We start from the raw sequence: 22,965 nt of genomic DNA on the forward strand, positions 1-22,965 counted from the left end.
GTGCTATTACTGAAATTGAAGACATCTATAAGTTCTGCAACCAGCTTTCATTTCGCTTTTCTTTACTTTACCGCCTGCGTTTCGCCCATTTCTCGGGCGGTGCTCATATGTGCGCACTGTTTGTCAGACGCTGTCAGTTGCCGCCACTTGCTCTCAGCGACGCTTTTATGGTAATGAGCTCACATTACAAGCGACAGCAGCAGAAATGGCGAAAAAGCAAAGAAACATTCTGACATGACGCCCTTTTGATAGACGCAAAAAGTGTCAAAGCGGGCTGTTTGACATGTTCACAGATAACTCGAGTTACTCCAAACTGAGCTAAGCTTTAAGCACCTAGCCTGGACACCCGCGCGAGAGGCCCTTTACCTCGTTTTTTCAATTTCCATATGCTTTCAAAGTTTCTTCACTTGGCGCTCGCTTTAATACATGCGCTGTTAGCACCAGGTAAAGCTACTTTACTTTAACACACTCTCCCATCTGACTTTTAAACTGAATATCCTAAAAATAAACTAGCTTAATTTGAATATTTTCTGAACATGCTAAAAACATTCGGAAATGGAATATCACCAAAATAACTCGCTTGTATTATTTTTACCTTATTGAATATTTCACGGAATGTTCGCAAAAAGGTTGCGGAAATGTATCCGAAAACATATGCAAAACACATTTAGTCGACCTTTTTGGCCGAAATGTCTTGCAGCATTTAATTTAAGTGCCCTTCACATATTCAAGGCAATTAATAATTTATTGAATACACCTCGCATACGCAGGCATTTTCCGAAAAGTTTCTCATGCTTTCAGCTTTCAACTTTCTTGCTTTTTTTTCTCTTCACTTTTCCAGCCTTATCGCATAACAGAAAATGAAACGCAGCATCCGGCGCATAAGGAGTCATCCGCTTTAAGGCGCTGCAGCGTGCAAAATGTTTATTTCCGTAATTTAAGTTGAGCATCTTTTATTTTTCGTTACGCGTTGTTAAATTCCTGAATTGGGTGGGATGTCAGTGTGTGTGTGAGTGAGAGTATGTGTGCAGATGTCGTGGCATGCACTTTCTTTTGATATAACACAGCTGAGCGAGTCTCTCCCTCTCTCTCACTGTGTGTGTGTGCACCCTGAGTCTGTGTTGTCCTCGACTGGCTCGTTTAAAGGCCAGCCTGACACGCCCACACACAGCCGCCCACGTGTACCTGGGCTAATTGTCAAGTGGCTGCTTTCTAGTTGCGTTCCTCAACATTTCATTGCGTCCCCTACACAAACATTTCTCGCAATGTGTGTGGGTGTGTCTTTTGTGGTGACGCGTCGCGTCGCGACGCGCCTCGTTGCATGCCACCGCCCTCTCCATCACCTCCTGCTCATCCTTTGTTATAAATGTAAAATCTTGATGTTGTGCTCATTTTGCCTGGGCATTGTTTTTATTATTGTTAGCACTTACACGTTTTATTTGTGCGCCTCGCAACAACTTGATCCTTGCGGCAAAGGACCTTGAACCCCGAGCCAGCAGCCCGCTAACGAGTTACAGCTAGGCCCATAAAAATGTGGGTGTGCCTGTGTGTGTGTTTGTGCGAGTGTGCAAATATTTCATATATATTTTACGTACTTTTTGCGAGTGCTCATAAAACTCGCGCAATGCAAATGTGTGTGTGCGTTTGTGGGTGCGCGCGAGTGTGTGCCTTAAATTACGCATGATTTACTTTGTAAGTTTTAATTGAATTTGGCCAAAAAAGAATTGAATAAAAACTTTAAATGCATTTGGTGCTTTGAAAAATGGCAGCCATTCAATAATTCAATTAAATGCGCGCGATAATTGTTGTCGAGTGTCACTTGGACGGGTGCTCTAGCGTAAATATCAATGGAACATTCAAATTTAAATGCGTAAAATTCGCATTTGCTTTTCGTTGTTGTTGTCGTTGTATTTTATGCAAAGCAGTATAGAAAAAGAGAAAAACTAGCACACAAAACGCAAATACGCACGAGTAAGCAGCAAGGGCTATAAGCTATACTATAATGATCAGCTATATGTGTGTGTGTGTGCGAGAGAGAGAGAGAGAGAGAGAGAGAGAGAGAGAGAGAGAGAGAGAGAGAGAGAAGAGAGCGCTTTATGTGTGTGCGCATTGGCATAACAATATTACAAAAATGCCAAAACAAAATCAGTGTCAATCAGAGCGCACATGGCATAGACTTATATACATATACATATCTATTATATATATATGTAAGATATATATACCATATTTATAGACAGCTTTATAAGCACATGCTTCAGTGAACTGGATGCTGCAAACAAAAATTTAGCGGCGCATTTGTATGTAAAGCAATGTTAGACAACAATAGGAAATACAATGTTGACCAAACAAAAAAAGAAAAGCAACGAAAAATAGATGGAAAAGCCAGCTAAGAGCAGCGAAAGGAGACAATTTGAGTTGTGTCTCTCGTTTGTTCTGCTTTGGCAAAAATGGTTTCAATAAAAATACAAAGTAAACCAAATGCAGAGGCAAGGAGCACAAAAATAAAAGAAACAACAAAAAGAGGAAGCAGCAGTGTGTGTGTGTGTGTGTGTGTGTGTGTGTGTGTGTGTGTGTATACATGGAGTAATTCTTAGTTAACGAGCAAGCAAAAACGTATTCACGCTTTGCTTAATCCCCAGGGAACCCATGCGGCCCGCACAATATGTGTGTAGTGTGTGTGTGTGTGCGTGCGTGTGTGTGCCTAGAGCAATGCAGTGCCGCTCTAAGACCATACAATTTAAGCCCTAATTGTGGGCAATTACTTTTTGCTCGGCTAATAAAAACGTTAGAGATATTTGCGTATTTTAACTAATGATTTTCTGCTTAAGCGCAAAGCTCGACACCAGCCGCAGGCCACGTAAATGCCGCCTAAATAAACAAAGCCTAAGGTTTTACTGTGCCTCTCTGTGTGTTGGCATGTGCGTGAGTGTGTGTGTGTGTGTGTGACTTGTGTCTGTGTGTTAAAGGTAAGCACCAAAGTTGCCCTGTTGTTTCTATTTTCATGTCTGTCACAGCTTTTAATGACTTTGCTCACACACATACACGCACATATATTATGTATATTGCGTATACGCCCCCCTTAACGGTTAAGTCCCTTGGCACACACGCACACCTTGTTAGTCGGACAGCATTGACACACTTATTAATAATTCATTTTGTGCTAATAGAATGTTCGGATTTCAAGGTATAACAGACACAAACACATGTACAGACTGTGCCTGCACCCTCCCCGACACCCACCCACCTCCCAAACACCCCTTGCTACTTGTTATAAGCCAAATAAATCAGTAGCCCTAGACAGGATACTCTCAGCTTTTGGTGCTCGTCGCTCAGCATTTGGCGCTTGGCTCTTAACATAATTAGTTGATATTCAATAATTTAGCACGATTCGAAAACAAAATACGTTTGTCAAACTGGATTACATAACATTAAATGGATTACAATAACAGGAGCCGCAACCCCTGGCGACCTTTGCGATCTGTGCCTCACCTGAGCTTCATTGATTACCTGCTGCACATGAGCCGGACTGGGCGCGGGGTGGGTCGATTTTATAATAATGTTAGCCAGTTAACAAGGTGAAACCCACGTTGATTATATGTCAGCTGCTATCCATATCTACAAAACCTTAATGCTAGCTCTGGATGCATATGTATCTACAACTAAAATAGTATCTATATGAAGCTATTGAGTTTTCACTCTTTTTGAGAGTCTAAGGTAGGTCTAGGAAGGTCTATAAATATATGTATCTGTATCTGTATCTACAAGATAGTGCGTAAGTGTATATAAATCTCTACCTGTATCTGGTTCTGTATACGTATCTATAACTGCACCTTCATCTGTGTCTGTATGTGTACCTCCATCTGCAGCTGCATCTACATCTGTATCTGCATTTGTATCTTTCACAGAATCTGTATCTGCATCTGTATCTTCACCTGCAGCTGCATCTGCATCTGTATCTGCATTTGTATCTTTATCTGCAGCTACATTTTTATCTGTATACAGCCCTGGGTCTGTTCTCTTTATCTGCTGAATATTTATTTCTAAATTAATCTACATCCATAAAATTAACTCATTCCTTATTTGCAGCTACAACTGTAGCTCTTTATGTGCCCTAACCCAGTTGAACCTTGGAGAAAAATGTATTTGTATCTCCCTTTGATATCTGTGTATCTAGGCTTACGCTCATAAGTATCTGGCTTTTTGTGTGTGAGTATCGCGTCTTAGTCTTTGATTATGCAAAGTCGTCATTAGACGCTTAATTTGTTAAGCGCACTCAAAACGCGTTGTAAATTTAATTAGCTCATTATTCTATAAATGTTTATGGCCCATAGTTGAAATTCATTTCGTTTCAGGCCAAAATACGGCACAGTCATTAAAATTACTACAAGCTCTTTCTCGTTCCCTCGCTTCCATTTGCAGACTGTGTAAATTTGCTTAACATTTTCTTACGCTGCTCGGCTAAATGGCAAGTGCGTTGCGCATTAAGTATACGCCCCTTATTACCAGCGGGCAGCTACATTTATGCCCGGCATATAAAATCAAATGATTTACGCTGGGCAAACTTCACTTCAATATTAAATGCTAACTTTCAAATTTTACGCTCGATAGCATTCGGAATAAGAAGAGCAACTGCGCCGAATAGCTTATACCTTAACATATGCTAGATGTTAGCTATGAAATCTAATCAGTTCAGATAAGTATGTAAATATTTTTATATATTTCCTATTTCCTATTATATAATAATTTTAAGACTCTCCAAGCTTTGTTTCCAAAGCTAAAGTTTCAATTGATTTTTGATGTAGAAAATTTAAGGGCATGAAGTAATGAATCGCACAGCAGCCAATCGAATGGAAAAGCATTCAAGAGGCAGCGATAAATATCTAACCTAAGAGCCTGCACAATGCGGCCAGCAGCCCGAAGGCAGGACGGGCCAGACCAAAGCCAGGCTGCAGGCAATGCAGACAATGCAACAATAGCTGTGCCACTGTGGGGGCAAGTGCAGGGGTTCATTGCATTGCAGTGCAGAAGATAAGCCCGGGGCAACAGCTGGGCCGAAAGCCGGCCAAAATAAATGGAAATTAAAAGTTGGCAATCACAACAAAAGGCGACAACAGACGCCAAAAGCTATGCATATGAACTAGAAATGGGGGCCAGGCGCAGGGGCAGAGCAGCTGATGAAACAAAAAACGATATGGAGAAAATTTCCATGTCTGTGCAGACAGATCTCAGAGTCCGCACACATATGCTTAGCATAATAACTGGTTGTACGTGCAAACAGTGTATCGGCCCGAGACAAGTTGAGACGCGTTTGTTAACATGACATCATCGTGCAATAAGCGGGACACAGTCTAATGAATAAAAATGAATTTAAAGAAAAGGAAAACAAAAGCTGAGCGAGCGGAGAGAGAGAGAGACAATAAAATATGCGGCGACATAGGCAGACGGAACGCAGCAGGCTGCCAGCCAGTCTACGCAGCAGCTATGATATAGCTATATCCCAGAGTCCTGTCAGGCAGTCAGCCAAGTACGCGCGCACACACACACACACTGACAGAGTCAAGTTTTCCTTTTTCATGTATTTCTTGTGCTTGCTGGTGCAGGCCAACTTGGCTGTCCTGTCTTCATAATCCTTTATTTAAATATTGTTTGCTTTTTATTTGCCATTGTTATTATGCTTGTAGATATTTTGCATAAATAACTAGACAGGACCAACACACATACACACGCACACCCAATCAAATCAAGAAAACAATCTCAATCTGAGGCTGTGGCAAAAAGTGCTGCTGTTTGCTTTTTACAGTACGCCCGTCTTTTAAAATAATATTTGCGCAGCAGATGTTAAGCCAGCCAGCCAGCCCAGCCAGTTGACATTTTGACTATATGCGCAACGTGGCGTATGCGTAATATATGTATAACGCATATTGCGCATACGCCCCATCGGGCGCCTTCACTCATTAGCAATTACATGTGTGCCCTGTGGAACACAGCGCTCGCTGCCAACTGAAATTTGTGTCAACGTCCAGACAGCAACAACAACAAGCAGCAAACCGAAAACAACAACAACAACAGCGACAACAACAACTGACAACTTGGCCCAAAGGCGTCGCCATATTTAGCATGTTAGCATATATCCTCCAGGTAGCTGAGTTGTCATTGACGGCGACGTCGTGCGTTTTCAATGAAAGGTTGCTGTTAAAATGGGCTCGCTAAATGCCAGCCGTTGACATAGCCAGGCATCTTGTCAAGTCAGCCGAGCCACGCCCTGTTTTGTGTGTGCCCCTCGCTATGTTGTGCGTGTGCGTGCGCGCTTTTAAATATCAAATTCACATTAATTTTGACATCGAAGCGGAAATATATTTAATTGCTTTCAGCCGCAGCGCCACCTTGTCATATTCAACTCTCAGGACACACATGCACACATATACGTGCACGCCCACATTCTCACATACACACACACACACGCACACACACACACACATAGACAGCCGGCGACCGCTGATGTCTCACGTATTCTGCAGCGACATTCACCATTAGCGTCGTATCTCCAAAGGCCCAGCGCAAATATTTGGCTTTTCCTAGCAATTTTCCCGTGTTTTCATTTTGTCATTTCATTAAGAAGCCGCCGCCGTAGATATTTCTGGCATGCCAGCACACACACAGACACACACTCGCCCCCTCGCTGCCCCTGCCACGCCCCTAAATAGCGCTTAGTCGTGCGACTGTTTTTGCGTTAAGTTGCCAATAATCGGCATGGCCTTGTTTATGGCACGTTCCACACAAAATAATCAGACGGCAAAGCAAATGTTGCCGATTTTGATTAACTTAAGGGAAACTTACTTCATTTTCAGAATTTTAAGCACCGGAAATTCGTTCAAACGAACCAATTTGTTGGGTACATCTATGAGCTCAAATCGTGCATAAATTATATTATTAAACGTATTTAGCCGTTTAAGCCCATCAAAATTAATGAGACACATTTTGTCAGCTAAGTTGCAATTAAATTGGCTTACGACATATACCAAATCATATATTTGAATGGGCTGGTAACCCAGACGACGTATGATAAAAAATCTTAGGGCTGAAACAAGTAGACAGGCCCTTCAATTCGGTAGTCAGGACATTCAGGACTCATCCACACGAATTGTGCCATAATTTGTAAATTGTTTTCACTTTCTGTTAGCTCTTGACTGCCTGCTGTATTTAGGCACAAGAACTGAGCCTTAATTGTTATTAATAATTTTAAATGAATTCTCGATGAAATTGACATTAAATTGAGTCAAAAAGATGCCCATTAAATTCTTTCTCGCTATCTTTCAGCTCTTGACTGCCTGCTGTATTTAGACACAAGAACTAAGCCTTAATTGTTTTTGCAATAAATATTTGAATTTGGCTTCAAATTAAGGGGCAGAGGGGCTAAGGGAGTTGACTTTATTGACTCTGCTATTGCCGCTGGCTGGGAACATAAACTATAAAGAATTTCCGTTCGATTTTTTTAGTGTATGAGTCAAACGAAAGGTAACTGATACAAATCCAGTTTAAAAATGTTTGGTTATGCTATTAAATTTGTTCGCAAACACAAGAAAAATAGGAAAATGTAACAATTTAAAACCGAATTTAAACCAATTTAAAGCCGTTGGCAAGTGATTACTTTCCGGGCTACTTCTTCTGGTAATATACATATACGTTTATAGCTTAAATCTGACAATTATTTTGTCTTTAGGTAAGTTCTTTAGTAAGTTGTAAAATATTTAAATTCTAATTCAAGACTTATACAACCTTAAGAACCTCTAAAGAGGAAACAATAAATTAAACACAACAATAAATAAAGTTACATTGCGACAAATAAAGACAATTAATTTGAAGAAAAGCTAGTTTTTAAACGATTTTACCCAAAGGGATATTCGCGATGCAGATATATACAAGATATCAAATGAGGTGGAATAACTGTGTAGTGAGAATAGAACTCTGCACAACAACTTAGATGATGAAGCTTGATCTAGACACAAATACGAATTAATTCTCTATAGAAGAGACAACATTTCTTGTGCGATATACTCAGCTTCAGATGTGGCGCATATAATTTTCATCTGGCCATCAAAATAAATGATAATAAACGATATGCTAAGCTTGCCGCCAGCGCGTATTCTGTCATATATAAACTCAAGTATTTATGCGGCCGTAAATGTACAAATGCCGTAAAATGTGAAAACGCCAAATGGGGAATATGGCACGATATGGAGATTCGGGATGGGGGAAAATATGTATGTATGTTTGCAGCAGTGAAAGGCCGCATAACACTGCGTTTGCCGCTGGCCATAAACTAACTAAATGTCAAACTTTCAAATCCGTGGATGAGCAGCTGAGCAAGTCGAACCAAGGGGATGGGGCGCAAAGAAGAGCAGTGAAAGCTAAGGTAAAAGTAAAAGTCATACATTTTACAGGTGTCAAAAACTCACATGTGAGAAGCCGTTGCTAACTGACTGCCAACTGCTGACTGCTGACTCCTGCGGCTGAAAATGTGGCAGCTGCTGCGGCAGTTGAAATGCACTCAAGCCTCCAGAACTTTGGGGACACACAGATGGAGACACACACACACACGCGACAGTTTTTGTGTTTATCTGCTTAGCATCCTTTTGACTTTTATGCTTGTGACACGTTTGTGCTGGGACTTCTTTTATTTTTCTGCTCTTGTTTTTTTTTTTGTATGTTCGCCTGCTTAGCGCGACTTTTATCTGCTGTTCACGCGGCAACTTTGTCACACGGCATTGACACCTGCGCTTATCGGTCATGCAAGTGCATGTTAAATAACACGCACTCACACTTACGCACACACACACACTCGCGATTTGGGTCAAAGTGCTAACAGAAAGCAACAATGCAGCTGCAGCACATGGCAGTTACCGCTTCTGGTTCGTTCGTTTCTCCGGCTGCTGATGCTGCTGCTGCTTCCGTTTCCGGTGCCTGGCACTTTCACTTTTTTTGTATACTATTCTGCTTTCTTTTTTCTGTTGTTATATTCTGTTGCCGCCGCCAACTTTTAAGTTGCGTTCACAGTTGCGCTGACAATTTGCTGTGCAACATTTTAAGCTGCTGCGTGTGACACACAGGGAGACGCACACACACACACACACAGACAGACAGGCGTATTTAACGCCTTGTTGCTGCCTTTCACTTGCACAGTAATTTTTCACGTTTTCAAGGATAAACAAGGATATGCGTCACACGCACACACAAACACGCGCGCCGCGTTTTGTTACTTTTATTTTTGTTGTTTTGAACTTTTGGCGGCTCTTTTCAAATTTTGCTGCGCCTGCCAAATATAAAATCTCATACGAATATTAGCCGCCGGCAAAGGCAAGGACTCGCTTTTATATATGCTCTTGCCGTTTGTTGCTGCAATTGTTGTTGTTGCTGCTGCTGTTGCTTGATATTTGATTGCTGTGCGTTTCCTTAGGCTTTTGAGGCTGCGTGCGTGGCTGCCGTAACGTGTACAGCTAACGACGAGTATGCGAAGTGAACTGAAAAGGACACTCTGGCCACGGCTAACGAGGCAGGACAACGACAACGACAAAGGACGACGGTGCACGCCCGTGTTATTTGTGGCACAAGCCAAGCGGCAGCGGCGGCGTCTAGTCTTCGTGTCTGTCTGACAGCTGGAAAGTCGCTGAGCAGCCGGGCATGCGCATTGAGATAGCGAGAGACAACGAGAGAGAACGAGAGATTCTCTCTGGCTTTCCAGGACTTGCAGGTCAGTTATGCGTTTACGTTTTCATTTTCATTTGACAGCTGACAGCGTGCCACACACAGAGACGCACACACACACACACAACTTCCAGTGCGCAGCACAAGAGCACGACAGATTTAAGAGAAAGCGAATGCTCTTAGGGCGCTCTTAAGCTGGCCAAATACTTGGTTAAGTGTGTCAGAATTTTAAAATGCGTTTACTTAGCTAATGTCACGTGCTTATTGCATTACCAATTTAATTAAGCCAAGCAGCTAGACAGCCTGACTGCATCTGCAGCAGCGGCAGCAACAAGGAGCTGCAAGAACCTACGCACAATTAAAGAAGGACATTAATGACAGCATTCGTAGCAGCCAAACCGCAGCGGTTGTTGGCTTGGCAACCCCTGGCCTGGACCCTGGACAGACCCCTTGACGGCAAATCAGTGCTCAAAAGAAATTGATCCTGTAATGCGGCTATGGCAGGCAGGCTGGCTGGCTGGCAGCGGCACGCACCGGGGCGGGCACAGAGCCGCAACTAGCTGCTAAACTTTTGCGGTGACCGGGCCCAAACGTGAAGTTAACTTGCAACGCAGCAGAGCAACCCCCTCCTCAACCCCGTCCCACCCCCCCTCAGCAAACGCCCACCGCAACCCACAGAGCTGACAACGACAACGACAACTATCGCTCGGGCAACATCCGGCTAAGTGCGTGGCACGACGCCGGGTCAAAGGGGCTACGCAAAACTAAGGAGATTGCAACCGCAGAGAAAGTGTAGAGCCGTGGCTGGGGTAGGGGGGAGGGGGCTGCAAAACGTTTGCCCACATGCCGCTTGTCGTTTTCCATTAGTGTGGCGACCAACCTCAATGATTTCTTACTTACAGCGCGCAATTTGTAAGTTTGAGTGTGCGCGCACATCACACACACACACATATACACACACACACAGAGACAGACACACAGAGCCGCATAATCGTAGTCGTATTGGTTTTCGAATACCGTCGAGTGTCGTGCAGGCAGCGTGCCACACAAGTTGGCCAATGCGTTTGCGACTGAGGTCGCGCGTGTGTGTGTGTACGTGTGCGTGTGTGTGTGTGTGTGTGCGTGTAGTTGGGCAAAAACTTCAGGAAATTGCTTTTGCATGAGCGCTTTGGCGGCTGGCAACCGCAGCGAAGTAGTCAGTAAAAAGGAAGCTGCGGCGATTGCAAAAGACGCACAAAAATGTATTAAAAAAAAAAAATGAGGAGGAAACTTGCAACACAAGCGGACATCATTAGGTGCATGGCGGTGGGTGCGGGGACGGGGGCGGGGCTGCTGATAATGTGCCTGCCAATTTGCCAGTCACTCAAAATGCATTTACATTTTACGGAATTTTTTTGAAATTTAATCAGCGACGGGTGCTCAATAAATAATGCAAACAGCCAATCAAACACAAACAAATGCACAGATACAAATCACACACACACACACACAGAGTGAGAGAGAGATGGGGAGGGAGAGGGACACACAGATGCAGCTACAGATACTGAGCTGGCACAGCTTTTGGTTTTTTCTACAGGTTTTTTGTTTTCTTTTCTTTTATTTTTTTTTTGTTACTGTGCGATTGTTGGCTCGCATGTTTGCCAGCCATTCAGTCAACGGTCAATATGCTCGAATCGCATTCATACACTTTGACCTCGTTTAACTTTTGTCGTCAGCCACGTTCGAAATGATTTCGTGTCTGCCTGTAGAAGCAGCCCTCAGTCCCCCAGTCACCCAGCAATGCCCACGCCGACGCTCACGCTGTAGACCCCATTCGACACTATCGGAGTGTAATGTTTTGTTGTAGCTGAAATGTAGTTTTTCTTTTCAATTGAAATATGTTGCCTACTTTTTTACAGCCAAGCAACAGCAGCAAAAAACTGCTGAAAGCAATTGTGTACAAACGTGTTAGTGGACAGGAAACAAACTGTCAGCCCTTAGGCGCGCGCCTGGCTCAACCCAGCCTGGCCATACTTTTATATATTCACCTTTTTTGGGATTGTTTTCATTACATTTCATGGAAACAACTTGTGCATTAATTGAAATAAATTTATGGCAATGCGGGCAGCAGATCTAAGATTAGCTCAAGTTTAGAAATTTCAAAAAGACATTTACAATTCTTATTTCGATTTATATGTGAAATGGGAAAATTTGTGTACAACAATTTATATATAATATTTACTTGTAAATAAGTCTGGAAAAGAGACCAATCAGCTTTAAAGTCGGAAAAGACCTCACAAACTTATATCAAGGGAAATTTCGAACATATATTTGCGTACAAATTATACATGATATTTAACAAAACAAAAAAGCTGACTTTAAAATTTAAGTGCAGAATTAAGCAAGAGTTTGAAACACAAATAAAAAGCCAAGCCGCTTTTAGCAAAGGTATTGTCACCTTATATCATAATTTGACCTATGACCCATGGAAATATAAGGAATTGGTACGTATCTGGCTACAATTATCAACTGCATATGGAGAAAAACAAATAATACGCCTAACGCAGAACAAAAACATAAGCGAAAAGCTAAGTCGCATAGAAATAGTTTAACTTTTGAGAAAGTTACGACAGAGACAAATTTTGACATTTGGCACAATATGAATGTTTGTATATAATATGCACAGAAAACTCAGTTTCGAAACTTAAATGCAGCATTAATAAAGACGACAAACCGAACTCAAAAAGCCATCCCACACTCTGACTCAAAACCAAGAGGGATTCTCTTTAAAACTTAAAGCCAATATTTATGCTAGCAATTCGCCGACATGGGGCTTGGAATGGGCTTAGCTGGAAGACAAACTACAGCTGACTAGAAAACAAAATGTCTGAAATATCTAAAAAATTAACAGAAAAAGTTTTCAAATTAAAGCATATTGTTTTAATCTTGCAGCACGCACATATTTATGCCTGATATATATTTATTTCGTCAATTTAATGACATTTGTCTAATTAGAGAACATGTATTCGAAGAAACAAACTTGTATTTGTACTTCTATGGCTGCTTTTGTAAACATAATCATTCCCCATGTTTTGATGAACCGCACAAAATAAACCACACGTTCAGGTTACATAGTTGGCATCGTATTTCGAATCAAAGACGTTCAAATGAAAACATTGTCAACTGTTTTGAGGCAAAGACGAGTGCATAATAATAGATCAGTTATAATATTAGCAGACATGTGTTTTGTTTGGTGTACAAAACAGTCAATTAATACGATTAAACAATTATTTATGGCCATAGAGTTGGCAGTTTACCATGTGAACTTATGCAAGCTGAAATCTATTGACAGCTTGAAACAATGCATTTGAAATGAATTTCATGTAGATATCACATGCTCGCATTTACAGGGCATATGCGACAGACAGAACTATAAACATGGACTTGGTTGTGTGTTGTTCGTTGCGCTCATAATGTGGGCCTATTAAATCAATTTTGGTTGTTGCTCTTTTGTGCCACTCCACTGACTGACTGGCTGACTGGCTGACTGACTGCTCGATTGATTGAGTGAATGATTGACTGACAAACTGATTGACAGACTGACTGGCTTGGCAAAATTTATGAGTAGCATCGGCGTCTCATACGGCCTAAGCATGCAATATTTGCGCAGCGCCCAGGGGCCAAATCTGTGCCAGGCTGAGGTGTGCATACACATACATACACATTACAAACACACACAAACATGTACAGGTGTGTGTGTGAGTGTTTGTGTGCGCCTTTAATAACTTACAAAATTGTTATGAACTTCAAATAAGCGCAGCGGTTGTGCAAATATTGACACTGCACAACAAATTATCTGATTACATTTGGGTCAAGTCAATTTTTTGTTACACTAAATATGTATGTGTGTAACAAACACACACAGACACACACACACACACACACACACACGGGAAAGACAAATACACGCATACGTGCACTTGTGGCGCACAGAGACAAAAATTAATTAAAACTTTGTGTGTTGTCTAGCATAATGTTGTGCGAGTCTGTGTCTTGTTTTGTTTTATATTTTGATGCTTTTGTTTTTATACATATGTTTATGAGCGCGACCTTGTAGCCAAGTTAACAATTTGGGCCACTCGCTGTCGCAATGTTTACAAATGATAATGGCATTTATGACCCTGCGCTACACTCTCACTCACAGCTCTAGCTACATGTGTGTGTGTGTGTGTGCGTCTGCGTGCTTGTGTGTACTTCAGGGTTGCCAGCTGCTTTTGGGAATTTTGTTCATCACCATTTTATTTGCGGCACTCACACGCACACACACACACACACACATACAGCGCAGGGCAGCAGCTAACCAAAGTGCATTTTGTATGATTTTTTTCCATTTTTATTTTATTTCTTTTCCGTTTAGCAGAAAAAATACAAAAATTAATTTAATGGTTGGCTGCGAAATTATTCTAAGCATTTTATGCTACACACATACATACATAAATTTAGTATTATGTAACGTTTTATTTCAACATTATGCTTCCTTTTTTTCATTTTTGCACGCTCATGATTTTGAATAATTCGCTGCAGCAGCAACTGGGCCCTGGCTGGCACTTCGAGCATGCCTTAAAAATAAAACAAAAGTGTGCTTTCATTGCGAGGGAATGAGCAGCACCTAGGACAGACATATTGCTTACAGCATTATTTAAGCTGATGAAAATCGCATAGAAAGGTGGTTCAGATACGAGAGAAAGTGAGAAAGAGACTGAGCGAGACAGTGAAAGGTAATGTAAAGTGAAAGTTATTATTAAAAAACAAAGTTAAATTTACTGTGAATATTCTAGACTTAGAAACATGAAAACCGCATAGAAAGGCGGTTCATGAATATCGCATAGAAAGTCAGTTTTGATGAGAGTGAGAGAGAAAGTAAATGAATAATCATTAAGAAATATGTTAAGCGGAACTCCCCATACTATAGACCTACGTAGAGCCACCATGAAAATCGCATGGAAGGGCGAGTTGAATTTCTTCTACTGCCAATAACAAATATTTGCACATATACCCAATTGTATTCAATGCAGGATATAAATATAAAAATATGTGCATCAGCTATTCGCGCGCTTCTATGGTAAACACGATTTATGAAAGTGCAGCCAACTATTTACATGTTCGCAAACAGTTGATAGTTGTACTTCAAATTTGGAGTTTTTTATAAAAATATGGCATTTTCATTTTGATAATTAAAAATAAATGCAACTTTTGGGTTGCTTACAAGCTCATGTTAGTTTTATTAATTAAAAATTAATGTAGCAACGGCTGCAGAAAAGTTTTGCTCGAACGAAATTACATATTTAAATATAAATAGATATACTTGACAAAAGTAAGCGATTTGCTAACGATAAACAAAATGTGCAGTCAAATGAATTAAACAAATATATAATCAAGTTGTATGTATTATATACAGACATGTATGCATGTGGCTTATAGCGCAGTCGAAGGCTGGCAGACCACGTTGTTAACTCCATTAATTTGCAGCATATCAAAAACAGATTGACACTACCTTCTGAGTGTGTGCCTGCGAGTGTGTGTGTGTGTGTGCGGCTGGGATCTCAACAAGATACATTGAACGACATATGCTCTGTGTGTGGCAGCCTTTTAGGAGCCAGTGTTCGTGTGTGCGCCTGTCGTCAGGTGTTTCCAGGAGCAGCAGCCATCTGAGAGTGGGGGAAGGGGGGAAGTGTGCGTGTGTGTGTGTGTGTGTGTAGCAACTGCAAACATGTTCGCACAGCTGCGCACTGTGGCATTAATTTCCGTTAATTAAAATAAATACGTCAAGCGATAATAAATGACTCGCTGATGTTATTAAATGCACATACCCGAGTCCTGGCAGCCAGTATAAAAGGCACAACTGACACGCGCCGACTGCAATTAGTTGAGCGAACCAGCGACATCTTTAAAGTGGTTCGAGCAAAGCTTGAGGGTCGCTTTTCCCCGTAAGCTATGGCCCCCAAACGCGCCGTGGCGTGTGCGCTACATTAAATGGCTTGATTGATACGATGCTGAATGGAATTTCTAGTCGGCCACATTGGCTGACCAACAGGCTTGATTATGCTGCATAAATTCTGGAAGATGTCGGCACGTAAGCCATGCTGTCAGCCAACATATGAGTGCGTAGCACACCTCTGGCCGGGGGGTAGGGCAAATAAACAAATATGTTGTGGCCCAAAACAGGTGCCAGCTGCTGCTTACCTGCAGCTGAAAGTATCCAAGTGTGAGCTGTACAATGGCAAACAAAAGATTATCCTTGCCCTTACTTCACGCGCTGCCTTTGGACACAACACACTTGCTTTTGTACACAACACAGCACACAGCACACACACAGAGCACACATGCGTTTATTTGTAGCCAGGCAGCTGGCTGCTGTTGCTTCTATTGAAACGTTGAAGTAATGAAAAAAAATGTCAACTTGTGCAGAGCACAGACACAGCAGCAGCAGCAGCAGAAAAAGGAGCAGTAGCAGTAGCAGTAGCAGTTGCTGTAGCCGACAGTAGGAGACGCACAACAAAAGCGACAGCGACACCGACAACAAAACATGTGTCAAACGCCAGACATTCTGAGGAATATTAATAACACTCAGCGAACATATTTTTCATTAAAGCTCCACTGTAATGTCAAGCAGCAGATATACAAAGATGCACACACACACACACGCGCGCGCACAACAAATGCCACTGGGAGTAGCTTTAAAGCTGATTATGCAAAATATCTTGTCTTATTTGGCTGCAAATTTAATAATTGCAATTGAACTTGAAGGCCGACCCCTGCGCCTTGAACTTGGCTGCGATTAGCCGACATTTAAGAACAAAAAAACATTCTTATTTTTGTTGTTGTTGTCGACAAGCAATTCCCCCCCGCACAAGCCAAGTTGTGCATATTAGATCGACTGCTAACGCTAACAAAGAGGGCGTTGAGAAAAAACACATATCAAGAACGTCACGACTTTCACATACACTGTGCCCAGTGTGGGCAGCGCTCGTTTAAACTAAAAGTCAACAACAAGCGCTTACAGTGATCACTCGAGCCAAAGAACTGCCAGCAAGAATTGCCAAAATTGCTCAGAAAATAAACTCGACAATTTTAAATAACTAATTCTAAAGCTATTTTTTTTTAGAATTTTTTAAATTTTCCCTGAACTTAGCTCGGAGATTTTCTTAAAAAATAAAGCAAATATTCCCAGATATACAATAAGTGGGCGTGGCTAAAATAGCTTATTACTTGAGCTCATAATCATCCAAATACAGGTTTAGTTAGTCTTAGCTCAGCTCTTGCATGCAGACAGCCCGATCGAACAATCATAGCACCCGCAACCCATATTCCCTACTGCCCTTTCCCAAATAGAGTATACAAAAGAACACAGGTTTATGGGCCGCGCATGCAAATGACTTAAGGTGCGCGGCGCGCCTGTCAAGCGACAGCTTAAATTGAAAACTTATTAGCCGCAATTAAGATGCATATCCAAAAAGCAAAAAAAAAAACAAACAAAACGACGGCACACGCTGCGTATGTGCAATTTCCTTGGTTGACTTTGTGTGCGGGGGGCCGCATCATTAATGCAGGCCGGAAAGTCAACATGTGGAAATATGCGCAAATTGCGAGGCGCTGCACTCAACGCTCGCTCTGTTAATTAAACATAACGGAGCAGAGCGATAAATTCGCAAGTGAATAATTAAAAACAAAAGCGCGGAGCTGCTTGAAAACTTGTTGACAAACTTTGCCACTGAATTGAAAACTTGCCCAAAATGGCGACAGCCCATCGGCCCAACGGCCCATCGGCTGCTATATAAACCGCCGGCCCCGGCTGCCCAGCACATTCGCCAGAAACACAATATTGCCGTCAACACAGGATGCTCTTCAAGCTGACCAAACCGGCACCGCTTACGGAGCAGGTGCGCTCACGGGATGGCTGCATCTACTTGTATCGCGCGATGAAGTTCATTGGCTGGCGACCGCCCAAGGCGGGGCCGCAGCGCTATTTATATCTCTTCTGGACGCTGAATACATTCCTATGGTCGACCTTCTATTTGCCGCTGGGCTTTCTGGGCAGCTATATGACAATGATCAAGCTGTTCACGCCGGGCCAGTTTCTCACCTCGCTGCAAGTGTGCATCAATGCGTATGGCTCCTCGGTGAAGGTGGCCGTCACCTACACAAAGCTGTCGCGTCTGAGCAAGGCCAAGGATTTGCTGGACAAGCTGGATTTGCGCTGCACCAAACTGGATGAGCGTGAGAAAATCCATTTGGTTGTGTCGCGCAGCAATCTAGTATTTGTGATCTACACATTTGTCTACTGTGTCTATGCAGGCTCCACGTATCTGACCGCTGTGCTGAGCGGTCGTCCGCCCTGGCAGATATACAATCCCCTCATAGACTGGCACAAGAATACGCTCAATCTGTGGATTGTCTCGACGCTCGAGTATGTTATCATGTCGGGCGCCGTGCTGCAGGATCAGCTGTCAGATATCTATCCGATCATATATGCGCTCCTCCTGCGCACTCACCTGGACATACTCAGGGAGCGCATACGCAAGCTGCGCACCGACGACACCATGACCGAGAACGAGCACTACGAGGCTCTGGTCAAGTGCGTCATAGATCACAAGATGATACTCGAGTAAGAAGCTGAGCTAGCAAATCTCTCTTTATAATATTCACCCTTCCACGCTTCGGCAGTTACTGCGCCCTCATACGTCCTGTCATCTCGGGCACGATTTTCACCCAGTTCCTGCTGATTGGCCTCGTTCTTGGGCTCACCCTGATTAATGTGTTCTTCTTCTCGGACTCTCTACCAGTGGCCATTGCCTCGTTCGTTTTTGTCATCACCACGTTGCTGCAGACGTTCCCCTTCTGCTACCTCTGCAATCTGATTATTGACGACTGCGAAGCCCTGGCGCACGCCTTATTTCAGAGTAATTGGATAGATTCCGGCTCCCGATACCAGTCGACCCTATTGTATTTTCTACACAATGTACAGCAGCCCATCGTTTTCATAGCCGGCGGCATCTTGCCGATATCAATGAGCAGCAACATCAGCGTAAGTGATGCCAATGACAATGGCATCGCCATCGACATTTATTCATATTTTCATTTATTTGTATAATTTGTTGTTTCTTCCATTTATTCCTCTTTAATAGGTTGCTAAATTTGCCTTTTCGGTCATAACCATCACGAAGCAAATGAATATTGCGGATAAATTTAAAAGTGAATAAGTTTTCGTCTGCAGGCAGGTGAAATATTCATTTATATAACTGTTATACGCAGCCCTAACATATGTAATAAGAACAATTTACTCTAGTGTTAGTTATTTTGTATGCACTTAGTAGTGTTGATTAACACAAGTGTGTTAAATCAATTGAAAGTAACTCTATGCTGTAATTGCTTAGTAGCAGTGTTGGTAAATACATTATTTAAAATCACAAAAATGTCAGAGTATTTAATAGTAGACAAACACAAATACATAGCTCAAAGCAGCTTTGATTTTGTGAAGTGTGTAGAAGTGTTGGTTAACGCATTTCTTCAAAACTCTGTGTTGTTACATTTATGAATATTGCTATGTTTGCAAGCTATTATTACAAAGAAGTATTGATTAAGTGGTATAATTTCTTGGTAGTGTTGATAAACGTCCACTTTTAACTATTATTACTTAGTAGTGTTGGTTAACGCCAACGTTTTTAGGGAAAAGCTGTTAACATTCAAAGCAATCTGTCAAGAATCTGATCTTAATGGATCAGTAAAGATTCAATAAGCAATAATTTTTATATTGGCTCTGCTTCATGTTCAAATTTCGTGGATTTTGACAGCTTCTCAGCTATATTCATTTGTTTGACCAGCGTAAAAACAGAGAAGGAGAATTTCATGGCCTATAAAGAAGTTAACAGGTAAAACATTCGAATCAGCCTACTTTTTTGTAAACTTAACTTACGGTCAGATTTGTGGCCACAGAAATGCTGAATATGTTGCCAGCCATGAAAACAATGGGCTTCTGTAGAGTCTGCAAAAACTGCAGAACTATTTTCTTATAAAACCTATCCTGTTCGATCCAGTTGGATTCGAATAGAGCATCCGCCAGCTGGTAGCAGTCATCCGTTAGATAGTTACAGAGTATGCAGAAAGGCGTTGTCTCCAGCATAATGCAGCACATAAAGGAAAAAGCCGCGATGCGTGAGCCGAAATTGGCAAACATCACAATATTAATAATCGTAAAGCCCAGTACCATGCCCACAACTAAAAACTGGACAAAAATGGTGCCGCCAACCAGGGGACGTAACACATCACAATAGCTGCAAAGTGTGCAAAGCACATAAGTGACAAAATGTCCCAAAAGAAAATTAAAGGACTTGGGCCGACCTCAGGATCACCTGGTGATGCTTAATGCAATCGATGAGTTTTTTGTAGCGCTCCTCTGGCTTCTCCTCTGGGTCGTTGCCCAGCCGACGCAGACGTTCCCTGAAGATGGCCATGTGAGCGCGCAGTGGCAGCATATAATTGACGGGATAACAATCCACACAGACATCCTGAAAGCAGGCGCCCAACATGGCAAAGTATTCCAGACCGGACTGCAGCCAGAACTGCCAACGGCTGGCGCGCCAATCCAGCCAAGGATAATAGTTCTGAAAGGAGGGCACACCCATGAAGGCAGCGACGATAGCTGTGCTCGTCGCATATACCACATACACGGTCATGTACATGAAGAAGATGCGATTGCTGCGGGCGGCAGCATAATGTGATCGGGCACGTTCGCTGGACACCAGCAAACGTTTGTCCAGCTCATCGAGTATGGCGTTGGCCTGATCGAAACGCTTGACCAGCGACCACACAATAAGCACCTTGGCCGAGCAGGACCAGGCATTGAACGCCACCTGCAACGAGGTGAGAAACTCACCCGGCGAGAACTCAGACAGATGACTGATGTAGCCGGTCAGAAAGCCAATGGGCTGGTAAAATGTGGAGCTTAGATTTAGCGCAAACGACCACAGGCAATAGATGGCAAAGAATCTTTGAGGCGGTGTCCGTATGCCCATTAGAAAAATGCAGCGCAGCAAATAGAGCGTTGCCTTGCGCGATTCAGCTGGCGCAGAGTCCGGCGCCGTGTACATGCTGGGAAAGATGCGTTGCAGCCGCATGTTGCAGCAACTGTAGCTAACTGTCGTCTGCCTGGCAGCTCCAGTCTGGCTATTTATATGGCATTCGCTAGCCGTGCGAATCCTATGATTATAAACTCATCAATGGCCGGGCCGTGCAAAATTCATGGCCAACACTTTTAAATCAATTAGCGCATATCTTGGCATCAGCTGCAGGGAACTGTCGCTGCGCTGCCCAACTTTGGCAGCTGGACTGCGTAGCGTATTGTCCGCAGTCTTTGTGGCTGGCAGCTTTGGCTATGCCCAAACTGCTGCTCGTCACGTAACTCTTGGCAAAGTGTTAAAGCTCACAATATCCTATAAATAATTGATGAGTGCCGGGCCGCTGGGCCTTGGCCAAGCTGACTGCGGCCCACAAAATGCAATTTTCCTTTGCATTATTGCAATTAAATAACAGTTAAATACAACAGCAAGTAGAAACAACAACAACAACAAAAACAAATAAAAGAAGCGTTAAAACATGTTTTAAGCAACGTCAAACGCGGCAAAGTTGAAATTTAAACAATGACACATCCATTTAATTGCATAAAAAGCAATACACATTGAAATGAAACCAAAACATTCAAAATTAAAAATATAATTATGCTTAATTGTCAACTCAATTCGCATGCCCTCACCCAGCGCCATAAAATATTGCATAATATGCTTGCATAATTATGACAAAAAAAAAATTAAATAAAAACAAACTTAAATGCAGATCATGACACTCAGGGCTGGTATAAATATTAAATAGTAAAAGAACTATTGAAAAATTGTTCATTATATTAAAAAGAAATAATTCAATTTCGATCAAATTCGATGAAATGATAAACGTTATAAACCATGACACAGCCAGCTTAAAATTTAAATAATTTAATTGCCTTAATTACTAATGAAAAAATAAAACTAAAGTTTTTAGTTTATTTTCTTAGACTTAATAAACGCTTAACTGAAGCGGACCTTTTATTCACTTTTATTAAATTTCACTCAATAAAGCACAGCTGCAACCCGAACCACAAAATGGCAAATTACTTGGATTTAAGGTTTGAACCAGCTACCTGCATTTGAGCTCCTGCGTACAGCCCTGCTTTTAACACTCAAGAAAGTGGTACTTTAATAATAATTCCCAATTTGACAAGCTTTTTATAGCAAACGTATACTCTTTATGGAAAGAGTACGAATACAAAAAAGTTTTGGTTAACATGCCAATGGCAATACATGCACGTAATAAAAGTATGCTTTTATTTGTTGTAAATATTTTAACAACGCATCTTTAGATTAATTAACGCATTGCTGCGGGCACACATTTCAGATTAATTACATTTAAATTCAATTAATTAAAGCTGATACAGTTATGTGCAGTATTTTTAATTAATTGCTATAGAGCATATATATAGATAAAGATATCAGTATTAATTACAGTATTTAAATACATAATACGTAATGATCAAGAAAGAGGGCTCTAGTAAGGATGCACGACTCGGGGATACCCTGAACCGTCTTCTACTAAAGATACTTGATCAATATATAACCTTCTAGAAGCAACATGTCAAATTTGGTGAGTCTAGCCCTTAATACCTAAGAGACTTGCTCAAAAAACACTATTTCCATATCGATTTTTACCGATTGCTTGGAAGCGAGACAAGTTATCGATTATTTGAAACTCGTACTGCGCGGGCACTAGGAGGAAATACATTCTCTAGCTTCTTTAGATGGACGGACGGGTGGACGATAATACAGACGAACATAGCTAGATCGACTCGGCTATTGATGCCGATCAGGAATATATATACCTTATTTGCACAAATACATTAAACCCCTTTTCAATGAGTTCAGGATACAAAAACATTACACCCCTTTTTAGTCAGCTCTGAGCCCTAGCTCTTTAAAACGAGATTAGAAGCAAATCAAAATCATCGCTCCAAGGCCCATAAGGGCGCATTTTTTATGCCCTCAAATGCTTTGAATGCAGCAATTCCCTAAGTGCAATGGTTCCCGCTATAAGGTTGATATCCGAATGGCATAATTTTCTTTTCTCGGTGACTTTTCGCTCCTTCCGCTGTTTCCGCACCTTCCGCAGCGACGTTCATTGTTTTCTCTGCTGACATTT

At 41.9% G+C, this 22,965-nt stretch overlaps 2 protein-coding genes across 2 annotated transcripts; one reads left to right on the top strand and one right to left on the bottom strand.

Annotated features, from left to right (window-relative positions):
• The first annotated feature begins 17,582 nt into the window (after positions 1 to 17,582).
• LOC115762485 (odorant receptor 42b) lies at positions 17,583 to 19,103 on the top strand. Its single transcript, XM_030704723.1, has 3 exons — positions 17,583 to 18,349; positions 18,409 to 18,769; positions 18,870 to 19,103. The coding sequence occupies exons 1-3, from the start codon at positions 17,583 to 17,585 to the stop codon at positions 18,942 to 18,944; spliced, it is 1,203 nt and encodes a 400-aa protein (XP_030560583.1). The 3' UTR covers positions 18,945 to 19,103.
• Positions 19,104 to 19,490: 387 nt separating this feature from the next.
• Positions 19,491 to 20,858, bottom strand: LOC115762311 (odorant receptor 42a). Its single transcript, XM_030704478.1, has 3 exons — positions 20,083 to 20,858; positions 19,658 to 20,015; positions 19,491 to 19,595 (listed from the first exon to the last, which is right to left on the bottom strand). The coding sequence occupies exons 1-3, from the start codon at positions 20,856 to 20,858 to the stop codon at positions 19,491 to 19,493; spliced, it is 1,239 nt and encodes a 412-aa protein (XP_030560338.1).
• Between the last annotated feature and the right edge of the window lie 2,107 nt (positions 20,859 to 22,965).

The sequence above is a fragment of the Drosophila novamexicana genome, unplaced genomic scaffold, assembly GCF_003285875.2.
Source record: "Drosophila novamexicana strain 15010-1031.04,08,12 unplaced genomic scaffold, DnovRS2.1 tig00000564-arrow-pilon, whole genome shotgun sequence".
Lineage (NCBI taxonomy): Eukaryota > Metazoa > Arthropoda > Insecta > Diptera > Drosophilidae > Drosophila > Drosophila novamexicana.